We start from the raw sequence: 19,450 nt of genomic DNA, 5'->3' as shown, positions 1-19,450 counted from the left end.
TTGATATCACAACTTGTCTGGTAGGACCTGCTTTAAACTGGCTTCTCTTTTCTTTTTGCACTAACCCTACCATCACTGAAGGTATCCTTGTTGTCTGGCAATAAGATATTTCAGATCTGTCTGCGTTTTCCTTGCTCCAAGGCACGGAATCCACTACTTTCCAAAGGACTTTGCTTTCTTCTAGCAGAAAAGAGCTCTAGCCACCAAAATCTAAATGCTCAGCTTGCATTAAGTATCAGTGTTGGGGGGGAAAAAAAATGCTACTGCCGATGCGTGGACACCCTTAGGGACAGAGATGGACAGTGTTCCTTTGTTATTCACATCGATTTTTTCCAAAATTTTTTATTATGTACTCTACCTGTAGTAAGAGACTGATGAAATTTTAATGATTTTTCTAAAATTTGTGAAGAAACATTAGGCAGTCAATAGAGACTGGAGTCTGTTGGGGATGGCAGATAAGTCGTGTGGCAATAGATAAGGAAGAAACACTTTGGTTGATTGTCTTGTATTATGAGTGTGCCAACAAAGGACTGAGATATGAAAGGAGCGTAATCAGGTTAGCAGTATGGAAAGAAGAGCATGCTGTGTTAGAGAGCTGAGAGACCAGTGGCAAGAAAACCACCCAGGCCCCTGGGCTGGTCTAGTATGAACTGATGGGGACTAGAAATAGAGAGCTGGGTGAAGAGCCCTTGCTGAGACAAGTGCTCTGGATGGCATAGAGACTTCAATGCAGAGTATTATGGAGAGTTAGAGTTAAAGGTGAACTGAGTGTAGGATGCTAGATGGACAGAAGGGCTATTAACAGTGAATTCAGGAGGAGGAGAATGTCAGATGGAGAGTGAAGAGGGGAAGAATGGACTAATTAGCCACTAATATTAAGCTAAGTTTTGAAAAGCAGACAAGTACAGATTGTGTCTGGCCCATGTTTATTCTACAATAAATCTGCTGAATGAATCAGATATTTCTAATACTGCAATGTATGTTAATTTCATACTGTACTACCAGTACCATAAGTCTATATTTTATTTAATTCTCAAAGCAAGCTCTATGAAAAAGAGGTATACTGTTTTTATAGCTGTTGTGCTTATGAGAAAAACACAGGCTCATAGAGATTAAATAACTGACCTGAGGTCACAGTGCTAGTACGTGGCAGAGACAGACTCAAACCCAGACCTCTCTGACTTTATAGCTCTAACCAAAAAGGGATAAAACTGATAGGGAGAATCAAAGTGATGGTGGAGGGAGGGGTAGAGATCAAGAGACAGTGTTATAGAAGCCCAGGGAAACAGCAGTTTTTCAGTCAGCCCACTTGTGGTCCTGTGGCCAAGTGGAGGAAACAAAATAGGCAATCGACTTGATAAGTCACTGGTGAATTTAAGAGATGGTGTTAGGAGAGTAGGAGTGAGGGGAAGGCCACTTTACTAAAAATGCAAAGTACATTGAGAGTTGGACTATAAAGAAAGCTGAGCACCGAAGAACTGATGCTTTTGAATTGTGGTGTTGGGAAGACTCTTGAGAGTCCCTTGGACTGCAAGGAGATCCAACCAGTCCATCCTAAAGGAGATCAGTCCTGGAGAGGTCACAGTAGGAGTAGACTCTTCCTTCAGCCATGTTCATGGTGAGTGAGGGTAGAGAAGGAAAGATGAGCTGAAATCGAAAGCTCAGTGGAAAGACTCTTCACTGCCAGATGACCGAAGTTTCCTTCTTTAGTAATGACTACAGTTGAGTGTCAGCTATGTGCCCAACACTGTTCTAAGTGTCCCACCTGTACAACCTCATTTATTCTTCACAATCATCTTTTGAGGTAGGTGCTAGACCAGCCCCCGTGGCAGGTGAGGAAAGAGAAGGTGAGGTATTTATTCAAGGCCACACAGCTAGCAAGCACCAGACTGCCCATGTTGAGCAGAATTTGTTTTGGCCAGCAACATTGTAGAGGGTTTTCACATTGTATCTATCAGTTCAGTTCAGTCACTCAGTCGTGTCTGATTCTTTGCAACCCCATGAACCGCAGCACACCAGGCCCCAGTGTCCATCACCAACTCCCAGAGTTCACCCAGACCCATGTTCATCAAGTCGATGGTGCCATCCAACCATCTCATCCTCTGTCGTCCCCTTCTCCTCCTGCCCTCAATCTTTCCCAGCATCAGGGTCTTTTCAAATGAGTCAGCTCTTCGCATCAGGTGGCCAAAGTATTGGAGTTTCAGTCCTTCAATGAACATCAATCCTTCCAATGAACACCCAGGACTAATCTCCTTTAGGATGGACTGGTTGGATTTCCCTGCAGTCCAAGGGACTCTCAAGAGTCTTCCCAACACCACAGTTCAAAAGCATCAATTCTTCGGTGCTCAGCTTTCTTTACAGTCCAATTCTTACATTCATACATGACCACTGGAAAAACCATAGCCTTGACTAGATGGACCTTTGTTGACAAAGTAATGTCTCTGCTTTTGAATATGCTGTCTAGGTTGGTCATAACTTTCCTTCCAAGGAGCAAGCGTCTTTTAATTTCATGACTGCAATCACCATCTGCAGTGATTTTGGAACCCAGAAAAATAAAGTCAGCCACTGTTTCCACTGTTTCCCCATCTATTTGCCATGAAGTGATGGGACCAGATGCCATGATCTTCTTTTTCTGAATGTTGAGCTTTAAGCCAACTTTTTCACTCTCTTCTTACACTTTCATCAAGAGGCTCTTTAGTTCTTCTTCACTTTCTGCCATAAGGGTGGTGTCATCTGCATATCTGAGGTTATTGATATTTCTCCCGGCAATCTTGGTTCCAGCTTGTGCTTCCTCCAGCCCAGTGTTTCTCACGATGTACTCTGTATATAAGTTAAATAAGCAGGGTGACAATATACAGCCTTGATGTACTCCTTTTCCTATTTGGAACCAGTCTGTTGTTCCATGTCCAGTTCTAACTGTTGCTTCCTGACCTGCATATAGGTTGGTGGTCAGGTGATCTGGTATTCCCATCTCTTTCAGAATTTTCCACAGTTTGTTGTGATCCACACAGTCAAAGGCTTTGGCATAGTCAATAAAGCAGAAATAGATGTTTTTCTGGAACTCTCTTGCTTTTCCCGTGATCCAGTGGATGTTGGCAATTTGATCTCTGGTTCCTCTGCCTTTTCTAAAACCAGCTTGAACATCTGGAAGTTCACAGTTCACGTATTGCTGAAGCCTGGCTTGGAGAATTTTGAGCATTACTTTACTAGCGTGTGAGATGAGTGCAATTGTGCGGTAGTTTGAGCATTATTTGGCATTGCCTTTCTTTGGGATTGGAATGAAAACTGACCTTTTCCAGTCGTGTATCAGGACTTGAAATTATGGTTTTCAAAGTAAAAGGTACTCACTTCCAACTGTAATAAAAGCTGAGAGCTGCAGATCATACTTGGTTTATTGCCATATATACCAAAGACAGAGAACAAAATCAGTTTTACCAAATTTAGAGCCATTTTAGGTGGTTAACTTCAGAATAAGAGTTCCTTCTTGAAGCTGCATTTCACCTACCCTTCTGAGAAGAAAAGACAACCAAAAGAAATGTCCTTGATATCATTCTTATGATGCCCTGTAACTCTTGGAAGAACACGTTCTTAAGGACCAAGTTTAAACAAATGCTGAAGGACTGGTGAATTTCTTTACATATCTTGAGTTTTAAGTGTTTAAAGGACATGAATAAAATCCTTAATGTTTAACTCTTGCTGTTGAAAATATTGGGACAGTGAATTGAAAGGCGGGTATGAACTCATATCTTTTATAGGACAGGAAGGGGCCATTGGGCTTTCTCCTGAGTCGTTTAGTGCATGCCTGTGACCTGGGAACGAGCTGAGGTTCCACTAAACTACTTACCATTGCCAGCAGAAGAGAACTGCCTGATAGAATGGTCCATTCTTCTCCCCTTGGTAGTGCCAGCAGTAGATAACTCCAAAGTCTCCTTCAAGTAGACTTTTGAGTTTATGGGTTTACAAAGTATTCCTGAGTGCTGAGTCCATTTTTCTTTGTCATCCAGCTGCAGGAAACAAACAAGTTTCATGGTCCCTGAAATTAGCCACCAACTTAAGACAAAAGATAATTCTGGAACTGCCACTCAGCATGCTATATCTGTTCTGCTGCCTCTATAAACCAAGCCTTTTCAATGTAATTATATGACTTGTACAACTATTGCTAAATTGATGAAGACAGCCTGGATTTATTTATTTTTTCCTCCTTTAACTTAGGAATCCGTACACTTTGTTGCAGCGTTTCCCAAAACAGATTCTGTAGAAATCCACCCTACTAAAACAAACTATGCAAAAGGAACCTGTAAGTAAATATGCTGGGGAATTCTGCTAGCAGATCTTTCCTGCTGCCACCACTACCTCCTTTTGATTAACAATTTACATTAGCATATTAAAAGTTTTCCAAAGTTCTGCAATAAAGGAACCAGATCAGCATTTCATAAAGTCACTCACTGCACACTGTGTTTTCAGAGCTTTGAGGTCAACCCTCAGCTTCTATGTATTCAACTTTTTTAGAGTCCATATACGAGTGAGATCATGTAGGTTTTTTCCTTTCTGTGTCTTGCTTCCACAGGCAGGGAGGTGGGGGAACACGGAAGGTGTTGGTCTAAAGGTACAAAGTTGAAGTTACGTAGGATGAATACGCCTAGAGTCTAATGCATAGTATGAGGACTTAGATGAACTGGAAGTTTGCTGGAAGAGTGATTTCAGGTGTTCTCACCGCAACAAAAATAAAAAAGGAAAAAACGGTACCTATGTGAGGAGATGTCTATATTAACTAACTTCACTGCAGTTATCATTTCACTGTGTGTATGTATGTCAAATCATCACGTTGTACATCTTAAATATGTACAACAGTACATATTGTACATATATTTATATGTACAATATATACAGTTTTTATTTTTAAAAATGATTTTTACAAATGAGCTTTGAGGTCAAGATCTAGGTGATCTTGAGCAAGGTATCTCCCCTTCCTGAGCACTTAATTGTAAAGTAGGGTAAAAATATAGTTCTTGTACATGCACACAGTACGTAACCATTCAGTGAATTGTAGCAGTTTCTGCAGCTGGCTGATGTTCACACTGCCTCAGTGTCCAGCATGGGTTAACAACTGTTCCTTTTGGAAAGTTGCTATAATGGATCATAACCTGGATTTGTAATAAGATTTATCTGATGAGTCACTAATACCACACAAGTATGAATGAAATTTAACAGTTTGGAAGAATCTCCCATCTCAGAGGGGGATCCTAGAGGCTGTTCAACATTGAGATGCAGCTACGCGATTAATACTGATCAGTCAGTGTACTGTAGAAAGAACTTGGGAACTTGGTAATTTACCCGAGCTCTCAGGTAATTAATGGAGTCTGTGAATTAAGAACCAGCTAGGTAGGACTTTGCATTTAACCACTCTGCAGATGTTAATATCATTATTATTTAAATTGCTGTTCATTTATAAAATGTTTAATACAAGTCACAGTCAGCCAAACCTCCTTGGAAATACCAGTGAATTATGGAAATTGAGGTTCCTACGCATCTCAGGAAGCAGAATGGTATGTACATGGTTCAGAACAACTTTAGCACTGAGAAGGAACCCTGCCATCCGGGAACCAAGCTTCCATATGACTTTTCTTGTCTTTTGTTTATATGGTAAAAGATAGAGTTCTCATGGTAGAGATGCTGAGCAATGAAGATTGGAAGTAAAAACTGGAAAGAAAAAGCATCCGATGAATCCCATAGATTGGTATCTAAAAAAATTAATTTGAATGTCACTAATACTGGACCAGACTTAAGTGAACCTTAAAAATATTTGGTTAAAAAATTTAATACTGTAGACAAGAATAGACTAGAAGGACTGTTTACTCAAGGAATAAATTATTGTTGGATACTTTGATGGTACACTATGAAGGTTATTAATGTTCCTGGCCTATTAACAGTTTCATATACTTGATCTCCCTGCCAGTATTTTATCTTATTAAAACCCAAATCCATTTTTTTTTTCACAATTAGTTCTCCTTTCAGTTAGCTTGGATAAATGGGGCTTTATTGTACAGTTATTCTCCAGTGGTTAGATTGATTATAGAATACAAGTAGTCCATGCAAAACTATTATCAGATTTCAGTCTTAAAAGAGTGTCCTGGGACAACCATGTTTCCTCAACTCTGAGTATAGATTGCCATAGGTTTATCAATCATTTATTTTTGAGATGATTTTCCTGTTTTCTCCAAATAGGATGAGCATTTTATATTTCAAATATCTACATATGTATTTGATGTAGGAAGTAGCTGATGAAAATTCTACTTAAATTGCCTCTTTACTAGCTGTAGAATTAAGAGTTTTGATTACCAAGATACAACCTGAAGTCTAGGATGATATAAAGAAATTATAGTTGTCAGTGTGGTCTCTGTGCTTTAAAAAAAACTTTCCTCCTCTCCTTTCTCTTCTGTTGTTGCTTTTCAATATAGCATATTTTTTTTCCCCTCATTTTCCTATACGTATAAGTGTCTTTTAATTGTGTTCAAATAGTAACTGAATACAATGTTAGCACTTTATCTCAAGTTGCTTTCTGAGTAAAGTCTTCTCAGTCACTTAACATAAAAGATGGCAGCATAATATTTTTTTAAAGCACGTATTGAGTGGAACTGATGTGAATGCAACATCAGTGAAGACTGGTCTATGCTCTATTCTCAGAGTATAAGTCAAACAGTAGCTGACATTATTTGCAGAGGCTGACAGCCTTCTCTCAGACTGCTTGCATAAATTTGGGTATTAATATGCTTCCTGCCTATTTAGAGAGAATTACTGTTCTATCTGCCTCAGGAGACTGTTTTATTTCCAGATTTAACTCAGCACAATATCATGGGCCCCAACTTTCGAGTTAAGCATCCTTCTTTTCAATGCACACCTTGATTTAATGAGCATGTGTTCAACTTGCTCTCATCAGCACACTTAGCTGCACACTGCAAGTATACAAAGATCCAAGTGTCTCCTAGGAGACTCAAGACACTTAGCCCCAAGATAACAGAGAAGGAGACATGCAAACAAATGGGTGGGATTGTGCAATTTTTCCAAAGTTCTAGGGAGCAAATGTGGTCTTATGGAGGTAGAGGGACAAACATCCATTGAGCACCTGGAGGTACTTTGTATGCATCTTCATTTCCACAACTGCCACATGAGGTAGATGTTATAGATGAGGAAACGTAAGATCAGAAAATGTAAATCACTCCCTGAAAGGCATTCTGCCAATTTGTCAACATAATAACAGTGCATGCATATAGCATGCACTCAATATAGCACGCACTCAAATGAATAGTTTTCAACCCTGCGTGAGTCTTTCAGGGAAGCAGTTTTCAGCATGCAACAAGATCCTCAAAAAACATGTATGTCCTTTAAACCAGCAGTTTAATCTCTAGGAATTATCAGATATGAACAAAGGTTGTGTGTGTGTATGTAAATGCAAGAAAGTAACTGTAGCCTTATCTTAAAAAATAAAACTTTCCAAATAATTAGTGATACTGAACATCTTTTCATGTGCCTGCTGGCCATCTGTATGTCTTCTTTGGGAAAATGTCTATTCAGAACTTCTGCTCATTTTTATTTTATTTTTTTTTTTTTAGAATTCCAGATTTTATTAGAGAATGTATCTAAAATACAATATTTATTAAGTTATGATATATTATTTGAATGGAAATATACTCTGTATTACAACTATAACAATTTTTATAGGTAATTCATTTACATTGCTATAGTTCAAAAGTCACTAAATCATAGCGTAATTAAGATACCATTGCTACAAATATATAAGAATTTAAAGTTTTTATTATACCATCTTGGAATCACAAACATTTATCTGATTTACATTACATAGGATCGAGACTATTTTACCTGATTTATATCACATAGTTCAATCTACCCTCGTATATAGATTTGCACTCAATCATCCTACCTTCCTATATTTTAAAAATAGCATTTTACTGAACCATTGTGAGTGCTCATTACCCCACATTCTGTGAGCAAAATCAAGGTTCTTATATTCTCTGTCACAGAAAGGCTACCATCATAAGCAAAGCACCAGTCACAGCAAATCTGTCAATCATGACAATTGGTCTAGGTTTTCACATTTTAGTAGTAAGTACGTCAGGTGAGAGACGAAGGGTCTAGAAGGCCAAACGCAAAGCAGCGAGGGGCCAGTTGACCAAGTGGACTTGTGCTAAGCTAAAGGGAGGCCCAAAGGCTGTCCCCTGGACACCGCCCCGGGGCCTTCTTATTTGGGGAAACCTCTGACTTGTCTGTTTTTCAGTGGCTGAGCCGGACGCCAGTTGGCCAACATCAGGAGTTCAGCTCATTTTTAAATCAGAATGTTTGTTTTTTTATCATTATCAAGTTATATGAGTTCTTTACATATTTTCTGTATTAACCCCTTATCAGATATGTGATTTGCAAACATCTTTTCCATTCAGTAAATTATCTTTGTGGGTTTTTTTTTTATTTCCTTTGCTGTGCAGAAGCTTTTTGGTTTGATGTAGTCCCATTTTATTTTGCTTTTGTTTCCTTTGCCTGAGGAGACATATCCAAAAAGATATTGCTAAGACGGATGTTAAAGAACATGCTGTGTTTTCTTCTAGGTGTTTTATGTTTCAGGTCTTACATTCAAGTCTTTAATCCATTTTGAGTTGATTTTTGTTTATGGTATAATATAGTGGCCTAGTTTCAGTTTTTTGCATGTGGCTCTCTAGTCTTCCCAGCACCATTTATATGAAGAGACTGTCATTTCTCTGTTTCTTGTTCTTTGTTGTATAATAAGTTGTTCATGTATGTATGGATTTGTTTCTGGGCTCTCAGTTTCCTTCCAATGATCTGTATGAGTGTTTTCCTACCAATACCACACTGTTTCAATTACTATAGCTTTGCAGTATAATTTTAAATTGGGGACTGGGATACCCCCAGCTTTGTTCTTTGTTTTTAGAATTTCTTTGGCCATCTGGGGTCTTTTGTGGTTCCAAACTTTAGAAATTTTTTTGTTCTGTTTGTGCAAAAAATGCCATTGGGATTGCACTTAACCTGTAAATTCCTCTAGGTAAAGGCTTTTTCAACAGTGTAATTCTTCCAGTCCCTGAGCATGGAGTATCTTTCCTTGTCTTTGTGTCTTCATTTTCTTTCGAAAGGGTCTTACAGTTTTCAACGTCTAGATCTTTTACTGCCTTTGTTAACCTTATTCTGAGGTATTTTATTCTATCTGTCGCAATGGTAAGTAGTAAATGGGCTTGTTTTTCTTAATTCTACTAGTTATTTAGGAAAATTTTAATCGATGATTTGGGAGAATGGCATTGAAACATGTATAATATCATATATGAAATGAGTCGCCAGTCCAGGTTCGATGCACGATACTGGATGCTTGGGGCTGGTGCACTGGGACGACCCAGAGGGATGGTATGGGGAGGGAGGAGGGAGGAGGGTTCAGGATGGGGAACACATGTATACCTGTGGCAGATTCATTTTGATATATGGCAAAACCATTACAATATTGTAAAGTTAAATAAAATAAAATTTTAAAAAAAAGAAAAAAAAATCACAGTAAGATATCTCATCCCCATTAGAATGGTTATTTTCAAAGAGGTGAGAAGTAAGTGTTAGAGGTGTGGAGAAAAGGAGCCCTTTATGCATTGTTGTTGTATGTAAATTGGTGTAGTCACTATGGAAAACAATATGGAGAATTCTCAAAATTTAGAATAAACCACCATATCCAGCTATTCCATTTCTGGCTACTTATCTGAAGAATATGAAAACACTAATTCAAAAAAATATATGCACTCCTATGTTCATTTCAGAATTATTTATAAAAGCCAGGATATGGTAAATAAATGGATGAAAAAGATATGGGGTGTGTGTATGTGTAGACAATGGAACTCAGCTATAAAAAAATGAAATCTTGCCATTTGTGACAACACAGATGGACCTTGGAGGTATTACACTAAGTGAAATAAGTCAGAGAAATACAGATGCAATATAATTTCATTCCTATGTGGAATATTTGAGTTAAATTAAAAAAAAAAATGAACAAACCAACCAAACAAAATGAAAACAAACACAAAGAACAGAGTGGTGGTTACCAGTGAGGACGATGAAATGGATAAAGGGGTTCATCTTTCTGGTGACAGAAGCAAAGTAAACTTCCGATGATGAGCACACTGCCCTGTACAGCGAAGCTGAAATATAATAGTGCGCATGTGAAACATGAATAAATACATGAGGAGGGAAGGAAAGAAAGAGCAAACACTTTTGGACACGTTCAGTTCAGTTCAGTCGCTCAGTCGTGTCCGACTCTTTGCGACCCCATGAATCGCAGCACGCCAGGCCTCCCTGTCTATCACCAACTCCCGGAGTTCACTCAGACTCATGTCCATCGAGTCAGTGATGCCATCCAGCCATCTCATCCTCTGTCGTCCCCTTCTCCTCCTGCCCCCAATCCCTCCCAGCATCAGAGTCTTTTCCAGTGAGTCAACTCTTCGCATGAGGTGGCCAAAGTACTGGAGTTTCAGCTTTAGCATCATTCCTTCCAAAGAAATCCCAGGGCTGATCTCTTTCAGAATGGACTGGTTGGATCTCCTTGTAGTCCAAGGGACTCTCAAGAGTCTTCTCCAACACCACAGTTCAAAAGCATCAATTCTTCAGTGCTTAGCCTTCTTCACAGTCCAACTCTCACATCCATACATGACCACAGGAAAAACCATAGCCTTGACTAGACGGACCTTTGTTGGCAAAGTAATGTCTCTGCTTTTCAATATGCTATCTAGGTTGGTCATAACCTTCCTTCCAAGGAGTAAGCGTCTTTTAATTTCATGGCTGCAGTCACCACCTGCAGTGATTTTGGAGCCCAGAAAAGTAAAGTCTGACACTGTTTCCACTGTTTCCCCATCTATTTCCCATGAAGTGATGGGACTGGATGCCATGATCTTCATTTTCTGAATGTTGAGCTTTAAGCCAACTTTTTCACTCTCCACTTTCACTTTCATCAAGAGGCTTTTTAGTTCCTCTTCACTTTCTGCCATAAGGGTGGCGTCATCTGCATATCTGAGGTTTTTGATATTTCTCCTGGCAATCTTGATTCCAGCTTGTGTTTCTTCCAGTCTAGCGTTTCTCATGATGTACTCTGCATATAAGTTAAATAAACAGGGTGACAATATACAGCCTTGACGAACTCCTTTTCCTATTTGGAACCAGTCTGTTGTTCCATGTCCAGTTCTAACTGTAGATACTCGCTATCAAAAAGAGAAACAGTTGAATAAATTACAGCAGTGTGAGGTAGCCATTACAAATAGTATTTTCAAAGAATTTTTTATGACATGGGAAAGTATCCACAGTAGGATATAGTACTAAATACAGTATGGTCTCAACCCTGGTTTAGAAAAATATATACAGAAAAATTACCAGAACAAAATGTCCCATAAATGTAAATGTGGTTATCTCTAAGGAACTGAATATTACACAGTTTTATTGCCTTTTTATAGTAATATGTATTCTAAATTTTCTGTAGTAAGTTTGTTTTTTTAGCTTGTAATAATAAGATGTTTTCTTTTGTATTGTGGATTTAAGAAATGCTTTAGGAACTGCTCCACTGAAGTCTCCATTCCATACAGTTAATGCAGACTGTATTACTAACCTCAGATACAAGAACGTTCCCATGGAGAGCCAGTGTACCAGTAAGTCAGAGAACTGGCTCTGGAGCTGGGCTTCCTGGGTGAAAACTTAGCTCTGTCCTCACTTACTGTGTGATCCTTGGTGCATTGCTCACCCTCTCTCTGTCCATTGGTGCTCCCATCTATAAAAATAGGATCAATAATGTGCCGTCATGTAAGGTTGTTGTGAGGAACAGATTTTAGTAAGTGCATAGAGCATAGTAAGTATTCAGTCAACTGTTACTTTTGCATTGGATTTAAAAGCTATTGCTATTTTTATACCTTATAGTTGTTTATTTTAAAGCTGGTAACAACATATTTTTTTATATAAACTATAGCAGAAGCATTCCCCTTTTTGCATTTTGTTGTTGACTTAATTCACTGAACTCTTGACACCACCTCTAGATGAGATAGTTGGCTGTATTAGACACAGACTAAATCCTTAGTCATTTGGCAAGTTTAGGATTTTAGGACCTAGTTAGATCATGTAACAGCATCAATCATGTGTCCAAGCTTCTGCTAAGCCATGGAGAAATCATTAGAAGGGTGATATATTTTTCCTGCTGTAAGTCAGCCAACATTTTTGAGTGTCTCCTATATTCTGTGAATACAGAAGTGAGAAAGGCCCCTGCTTCAAGGAGCTCACAGTAGATACCCAGCAATTACATGCATTATAATAAATGCGCCATTTGAAATAGACAAAGTCTTATAATGTGTATTTTGGGGGCAACAATGATTTAGAGTGGGCTGGACATGACAAGCTTTCCTAGGAAAGAGCTCTGAAGTGTATTGAAGCACACAGAAGTAAGTGGGAAGGCTAAGATGAGAAGCAGCGGAAGCAGTAAGCACAAAAGCATACAGGTAAAAGATGCATGATACATCTGTGAAAATTTAGGTAACTTGGCAAGGCATGGGATTGGGGATTGCTAGATAGGAGAAAAAATGAATGAGATTCTAAGAGATGAGCTGAAAGAGATCAGCAGGGCAGAGGTCTCATTTTTATCTTGGAATCAGTGAGAAGATGGTAACAAATTTGCCTTTTTAAAAATTTCAGTAGAAATGTGTGGAAGATGGATCAGAAAAGGTGTGGGGTTACCTAAGGAGAGAAGGCTGTTGCTGTAATTCCAAAGGCGAGAGGGACTGGATCAATATGCAAAGATAAGGAAGATAGCAGAGAGGGCTGAGAGTAGCAAGCTGGACAGCAAATGGCCTTTCGCTGTGTGTGGTAAAAGCAAAGGAGAAATCCGGACTCAACTCCCAGATTTCGGATTTGAGGAGTACACTGGGCAGAATAGCGGGGTTACTGACTGAGCAGGGGACCCCAAAGGGAAAACAGGTGTGATAATGGGGTCAGGTGTAGACAACAAAATTCAAGACGACTTTGGGTGACGCACCTGGAGTTGCCTGGTAAGAAAACGTGGATCTGGAGTCTCAGCAGCACAACCTAGGAGAAAAGAAACAGCACAGAAATTTGGTCATTGAAGCTGTGAGCTGAGTAAACTTGTCCCAGGGAGAGTCTGCAGAAAGAGAAAGAGAAGAGGGCCAAGGACAGAACCCTGGGGTTATAGCATTTGCAAGTCCTCAGAGGGAAGAGTAAGAGAGCAGGAGGAGGAAGACTGAAGATTCAGGACACCTGGAGGAAGAAGATTCAAGATGTAGGGTATGATCAGCAGGGTCAAAGGGCGCCCTGGGGGAACTGATAATCTAGCCTGGAAGCCACTGCATCTACAGGTGAAGAAATGAGGTGGAAGAATTGCCCATGTCTGTACTTGACCAGTCACCTAAGGAGGTTAGAGACAGTTCTTAGAAAGTTGAGAGTGGAATTGACTTGAAGCTAGAGAAAGGCGATGGGACTTCACCAAGCCTGGAATACAGGTAGAATTGAAGCCAGGAGAGGACATTCAGCTGGGGTGATGAGACTTTTCAAATCCATCCTGTGGCTGAAAATAACTGAATGTCGATTTATTTATTGATAGTGGTCAGCAGTGTCATCACTGAATAATAAAGACAGCATTTGGCTCTCTTTTAGTTATAAAACTTGCTGGTTAAACAGTATCATATAAAACTGGGTGCAGTGTTGACCCAATATCTTGTACAAAGTTAAGGAAGTCGTGACAGGAAAGCACTATGGCTTATGCAGAGCAGACTCATTCAAGAAGAGTCTAACTTTGAGGGCATCACGAGGGTCAGTTTGATGGGAAAAAACTATCCAATATGGTTATATGCCCTCTTAAATTTTTGGTGCCTAGTGTTATTCACTCAGTTGTGTCCAACTCTTTGCGACCCCATGGACTGTAGCCCGTCAGGCTCCTATGTCCATGGAACTCTCCAGGCAAGAATACTGGAGTGGGTTGCCATTCCATTCTCCAGGGGATTTTCCCAATCCAGGGATTGAACCTGGGTCTCCTGAATTACAAGCAGATTCTTTACCATCCGAGCCACCAGGGAAGCCCCCTACCAAATTTTTGGTAGCTAATTCTAAAAGTCCCTTTGGTTTAATGCAGCTGTTCCTGGCTATGCCCCACCCCATCTTTGCTCTAGCTTCTGGTTGCTGAGCTGTGGGCATGCAGAAGGAAGAAGGAAGGGAAGGAGAGTTTCTTGTGCCCCCTTCCCCACGCCTCTGCACCTTCAGTTCTTTTTCCATCTTCTCATTCCATCTCTTTGGCCTGTTCTTGCTAGGGAGCACCTGGCTTGCAATGCGGCTTAGGTGATAACTCTTCATTTACCAAAAAGAATATCTTTATGACAGAAACAGTCAAGTGTTACTTTGGGAAATAACTTGTCACAACCTGTCTATGCTGGTCTGCTCACAACTCTGTCATAGTGATGGTTTTCTGTGACTGATGCCATACCTGCAAAGAGGAAGGTAGAGAATAAGGAAAAGTCATTGGGAAACCAGGTTCTAGGGCTTGTTATGTCACTTCCCTAGTGATTTGATCTCATGGAAGTCACCGGACCTCACCTAGCCTCAGCCTTCTCAGTAAAATTTTTGTGACAATCAAATGAGATAATATTCGTAAAGATGCGTTCTGATTGCAAAATACTATTCAGCTATCAAGCAGTGGTGAAAGTGTTAGTCACTCAATTCTGTCTGACTCTTTGTGACCGCATGACTATAGCCTGCCAGGCTTCTCTGTCCGTGGAGTTCTCCAGACAAGAATACTGGAGTGGGTTGCCATTCCCTTCTCCAGGGGATCTGCTGGCCCAGGAATCGAACCCAGGTCTCATGCAGTTGCAGGCATTACCATCTGAGCCACCAGGGAAGCCCAGGGCTATAATCATAACCAGGATATGAAAGCAAAGGGAAACCAGATTTCTCCTCTTAAATCTGTTCTGAAGACCTCAGCCTTCCATTCCAACCCAGTATTTAATCAGTTTCTCCAGAGCCACATCTCTTCTGGTCCCTACTAATCTGTGCTGACGTATCTTGGCTCCTGTGGTGGGTGATGCATCTGAGTAGCAGTAAGTTAACTCCATTCTCCTCCCCTTAGTGCATGGTGGAAGCCCTTGAAATTCACCCCTAAAGAAGAAAAATGGAAAACAATTTACAAAGTGCTTCCTCAAGGCCAGGCACTTTCTTTGCCTGAGATCCTTTTCCACAAACCACAGGCTGTTCCCACAGAGGAGAAATTAGGAAGCCTTTGCAGTTGAGACCCATGGAAATTACATTTCTATTAAAAGCTGTCTGTGGCTCAATGTATCCATCCCAGATACAAAGTTAAATGATGTAATAAACTTATTCAAAGACATAAAGCTATTATATAAAGTGCCATTTAAATATCTTCCACTCGGTGTTAACAAAATACAGCTATAAATCTCCTTTGGTTGTAATTTTGCAAGTTGCTAGGTCTCAGTGGGTTACGCATCTGCCAGTTCTTCACTGCTGAATTCTCTTTTCTAGTCCTGACACGTGGGATGTCAGGGATGCATAACCATCTGAAATGTGATGATGTTTTCAACTTTCTCGGTGTCATCACTCATGAGTCTGGGAGTGCTAAGTCCCTTCCAGGACAGGTTGCCCTCAGTTTTCTACCTGCGGGCTCTGCGCAGGGCTGAGGCCACGTATTTCATATACTTAAGATTAGAGGCAAAGAGGACCAACCAACCAACCAGGCCATGGCTCGGGATTCAAGGTTGAGAACTGACATACCTCCTGTGAACTCTGACCCACAGCTTCTTGCATGGGGCCATACATTTAGGGAGGAAGGGGTAGAATGGAAGGGAAGAGTTGAAAGGAATACAGAGCATCATATCTAGGGACATTCAGGATCCCCAGTTTTCCTGTAGTGATTCACTTAAACGCAGCTCAAGAGGAAATGCTCATACGATCTAGATAGTTCTCACTGAACTTGCCCCACTCTCTGAACTTGTTAGGATTTCCATCAGTTCCTAAATCCAGATGGACCCCATCCTTCTGAGCCCCACCAGACAGAACAGAATGGAAAAGAGTGCTGTCAGCATCAGCGTGCAGAGAAGCCCTCAGCACTTGCCCAGGTCCTGCAGGCAGTGGGTATTCTTCCTCCAAGTGCATCGGTCAGACCGAGTCAGAAGGCGAGCCAATTCATTTCATAGACCCTCCAAGCCTTTCCAGAGTCTGACCCACCTTGCTTGCTTCCCAGGCGGCGCTAGTGGTAAAGAACCTGCCTGCCAATGCAGGAGACAGAAGAGACTTGGGTTCAATCCCTGGGTCGGGAAGATCCCCTGGAGGAGAGCATGGCAACCCACTCCAGCATTCTTGCCTGGAGAATCCCATGGACAGAGGAGCCTGGCGGGCTACACATGGGGGGGGTGCAAAGAGTAGGACATGACTGAAGTGACTTAGCAGCACCCGCGGAAGGGATACTGTCATCACAGGTCAGCCAAGTTCGTTTCTGATGCTTTTGCTGTCCTCTTTCAGGAAACAGCATCCTCCATTCAGCGGCTGACAGCGTGACCAGCGCCGTACAGAAAGCGAGCCAGGCCTTGAACGAGCGTGGGGAGCGGTTAGGCCGTGCGGAAGAGAAGACGGAGGACTTGAAGAACAGCGCCCAGCAGTTTGCAGAAACTGCACACAAGGTGGGTCTCTCCGCACAGCGGAGCACTCAGCTCTGGGTGGTCAGGGAGCTTCGGGGCCCAAAACTTTCTATCAGTATGTTTGCCATGCTGCTGCTGCTAAGTCACTTCAGGCATGTCCGACTCTGTGCGACCCCATAGACGGCAGCCCACCAGGCTCCTATGTCCCTGGGATTCTCGAGGTGAGAATACTGGAGTGGGTTGCCATTTCCTTCTCCAATGTTTGCCATGATGAGGTACAAAATCGAGCCTTTTTTCGCCCCTGTGTACAATTTCCTTCTGCTACTTCATAAGTTGTGTGTGCAGTAGAAGAGTTCTTCTTTTACGTATTTGGTTATCTCCTTTCTGCTGGCTTCGTCCCTGACTCTGACCCCATATCTTTGGGAATTGTGGACCATCTTTAGGTTCTACCCAGAAGTTTAAGGCTCTAGTTTCAGGGAACAGGATGTAGGTGGGGGTTGGGGGGTGGCAGGTCTCAGAATATCCCTCCTCTGTTGGCCAGGGCTTGAAAGAGGACTGTGGGCTCTTGTGCTTACTTTTCCACGCTGTTCCTTTCTGGTTATGAGCCTAGCATCCTGTGTTCTTATCTCTTTACCATATAAAAAGCAAACTCTGGTCCCAGGGCACCTCAGGGCTGGTGTCCCCTGCAGAGAGGCCTTGGACCTCTAAGGCTGATACAGAGCTGCCTGCAAAATTTCCACCTGCCTCTGGGTGCAGAGAATGGCCTTTCCCACACACCCCAGGTATGCACATTCACACACGCACTGGAGATGATGCACCTTTCAGAAAGGGAAGTTGTTATTGGCAGCCAGCTATCTAAGGCAGTCACAAACGACGGGAAAGAGAGGCCCTGTTGGTCAGGTGATAAAGAGGATTTATAACTGTTCTTGTGCTTTGGATCAAAGGGCAGTTCTTTTCTGGCTGGTGATTTGAATTTAGGTTTCCAGAAACGTCTGCTGATAATGGTTAGCGTGTCAGAGACATGATCTGGCCTTTCAAGATAGGATTTTCAGGTGACCTTTAGGGGAAGAAAAAAATGAATTTGCTTCAAAGGAAAAGCCCACTTTTGCTGAGAAAACAGAAATGGACAACCTGAAAGTAACAGGAACTGTCTCCCCAGCTGAGCTGGGCTGGCCCCTTCCCAAAGCTTAAGCCCAGGCCCCACTGTGGATCCAGATCCATGTGGCTTCATCTCGCCTTCCCTTGCAGCCCCTTCGCACAGACCCGTCTTGTGGTGTCACGACAGCGTCATACTGTGCTGCAGCCCTGCTGGGGGCCAGAGCCTGGTTTGCCACGGCTGTCACAGAGGGAACAAGCTCAGAATTATGGTTCCCTTCCCCCCTTCTGCAGCCTTCATAATAGAGAAAATGATGGAGTGGAGAAGCTAGAATTTCCCACCCAACTGCATTTATAGCAACAGCAACTGTAGTGATTTAAGGGAGGGAAGGGCAGTGAAGGTCTGGGAACACGTAAACAGTGTTGATTTCAAGGCTAAAGGGAATTATTTTTAATTGTCTTCAACTGTGGGAAGGGGGTGACATTGTAGCACTTCTCTCGTCTTGTCCTACAGAAAAGAACACTCAACAGTGCACTGACAACATTCTGCTAAAACAAGAGTTAAGGTTACTGATTAGACAATGAACCAGGTTACCAAGGAAGTCTGTGAAATCGCTCTTCCTAACGCAGAGTAGAGAATACCTGGAGGTCATCCGTGTCAGTACCAACCTCAGAGAACGTCATGCAGACCTGGGGTTGGATAACCTAAGCAGACGGCCAGAAATCTTGGCCCTGTTCACTGGGTTTCCCTGATACTGTGGCCGAGTGAGCTAGGTGGTTGGTTGGGAAGGCAGTATGGTATGTGGTTAACATCTGCTGTTTACCACCTCAGTGGCCTTGGGCAGGGACTTAATTTCTTTAAGCCCCTGTTTCCTCATCAGTAAGGACTGCTACCTAATAATAGTGCTTTCTCCTAAAGTGTTGAGAGAATTGAATGCATTCAAACCTATAAATCGGTTAGCACAGTACCTGGTGCATATACATCTTAATTGACATTAATTATAATTGTTTCCATAAGAAATGGTTTCTGCTGAGCCTGCTCTAATCCATTGTCGCATGGTGAGCACTGTTGGGGGGGTTGGAGAAATGTGACTGAGGACCCCAGCACAGGGATGGGGAGGGACCAATGGTGAAGATCTGTGCCTTCCAGTGTGGGGTGGGAGGGCCTCCTGCTGAATGCCAACACTTTCTAAACACAGAGCAGCCCTTAAGAAGGGGACCTGTCGGACAGAAACTGATTAGACCACCAAAGGCACATGGGTCTCTGGCTTTGACCACTGGGAGGACTGCGCCAGCTAGTTACCTGCTTCCGTGGAGAAGGCGCAGGAGGGGGGCAGTCTCCACTTACTGTGAGTGGTTTCCCCTTCTGTGAGTGGCGTAAGGGTGGGGGCACTGCTGGTGTCTGTCAGTGTGCTTGAGGGAGTGTTGAGAGACACTATGATAACCAGACTTGCAGTTTTCTAAAACTGGGGATGTGTGCTGATGAATCACCGGCATTGGCAGTATTCCTAACGAGGAGGTTGACCTCTTTAGATAAGGTGTGGCTATTTTCCAGGGACTAGGACTCCTGATTTGTCCCATGGCGTAGGCTGACCATGAAGATGTCATTTTGCTGGCCGAGGCTCCTCCAGGCCTGCTGGTGAGGAGAGTTCAGAGGTGGAACCCAGGCCTTC

At 42.0% G+C, this 19,450-nt stretch overlaps 1 protein-coding gene across 6 annotated transcripts in view; it reads left to right on the top strand.

The window, feature by feature from the left end:
• STXBP6 (syntaxin binding protein 6) overlaps positions 1 to 19,450 on the top strand; it is a 279,081-nt gene that overhangs the window by 253,298 nt on the left and 6,333 nt on the right. For all 6 annotated transcript variants that reach the window (XM_061394898.1, XM_061394900.1, XM_061394896.1 and 3 more), the window contains one exon: positions 16,567 to 16,724. In XM_061394898.1, coding sequence (XP_061250882.1) covers positions 16,567 to 16,724 — 158 coding nt within the window. The remainder of the gene's footprint in view (positions 1 to 16,566; positions 16,725 to 19,450) is intronic.

This window comes from Bos javanicus, chromosome 21 (assembly GCF_032452875.1).
Source record: "Bos javanicus breed banteng chromosome 21, ARS-OSU_banteng_1.0, whole genome shotgun sequence".
NCBI lineage: Eukaryota > Metazoa > Chordata > Mammalia > Artiodactyla > Bovidae > Bos > Bos javanicus.
This window is presented reverse-complemented; position numbering and strand designations above follow the sequence as displayed.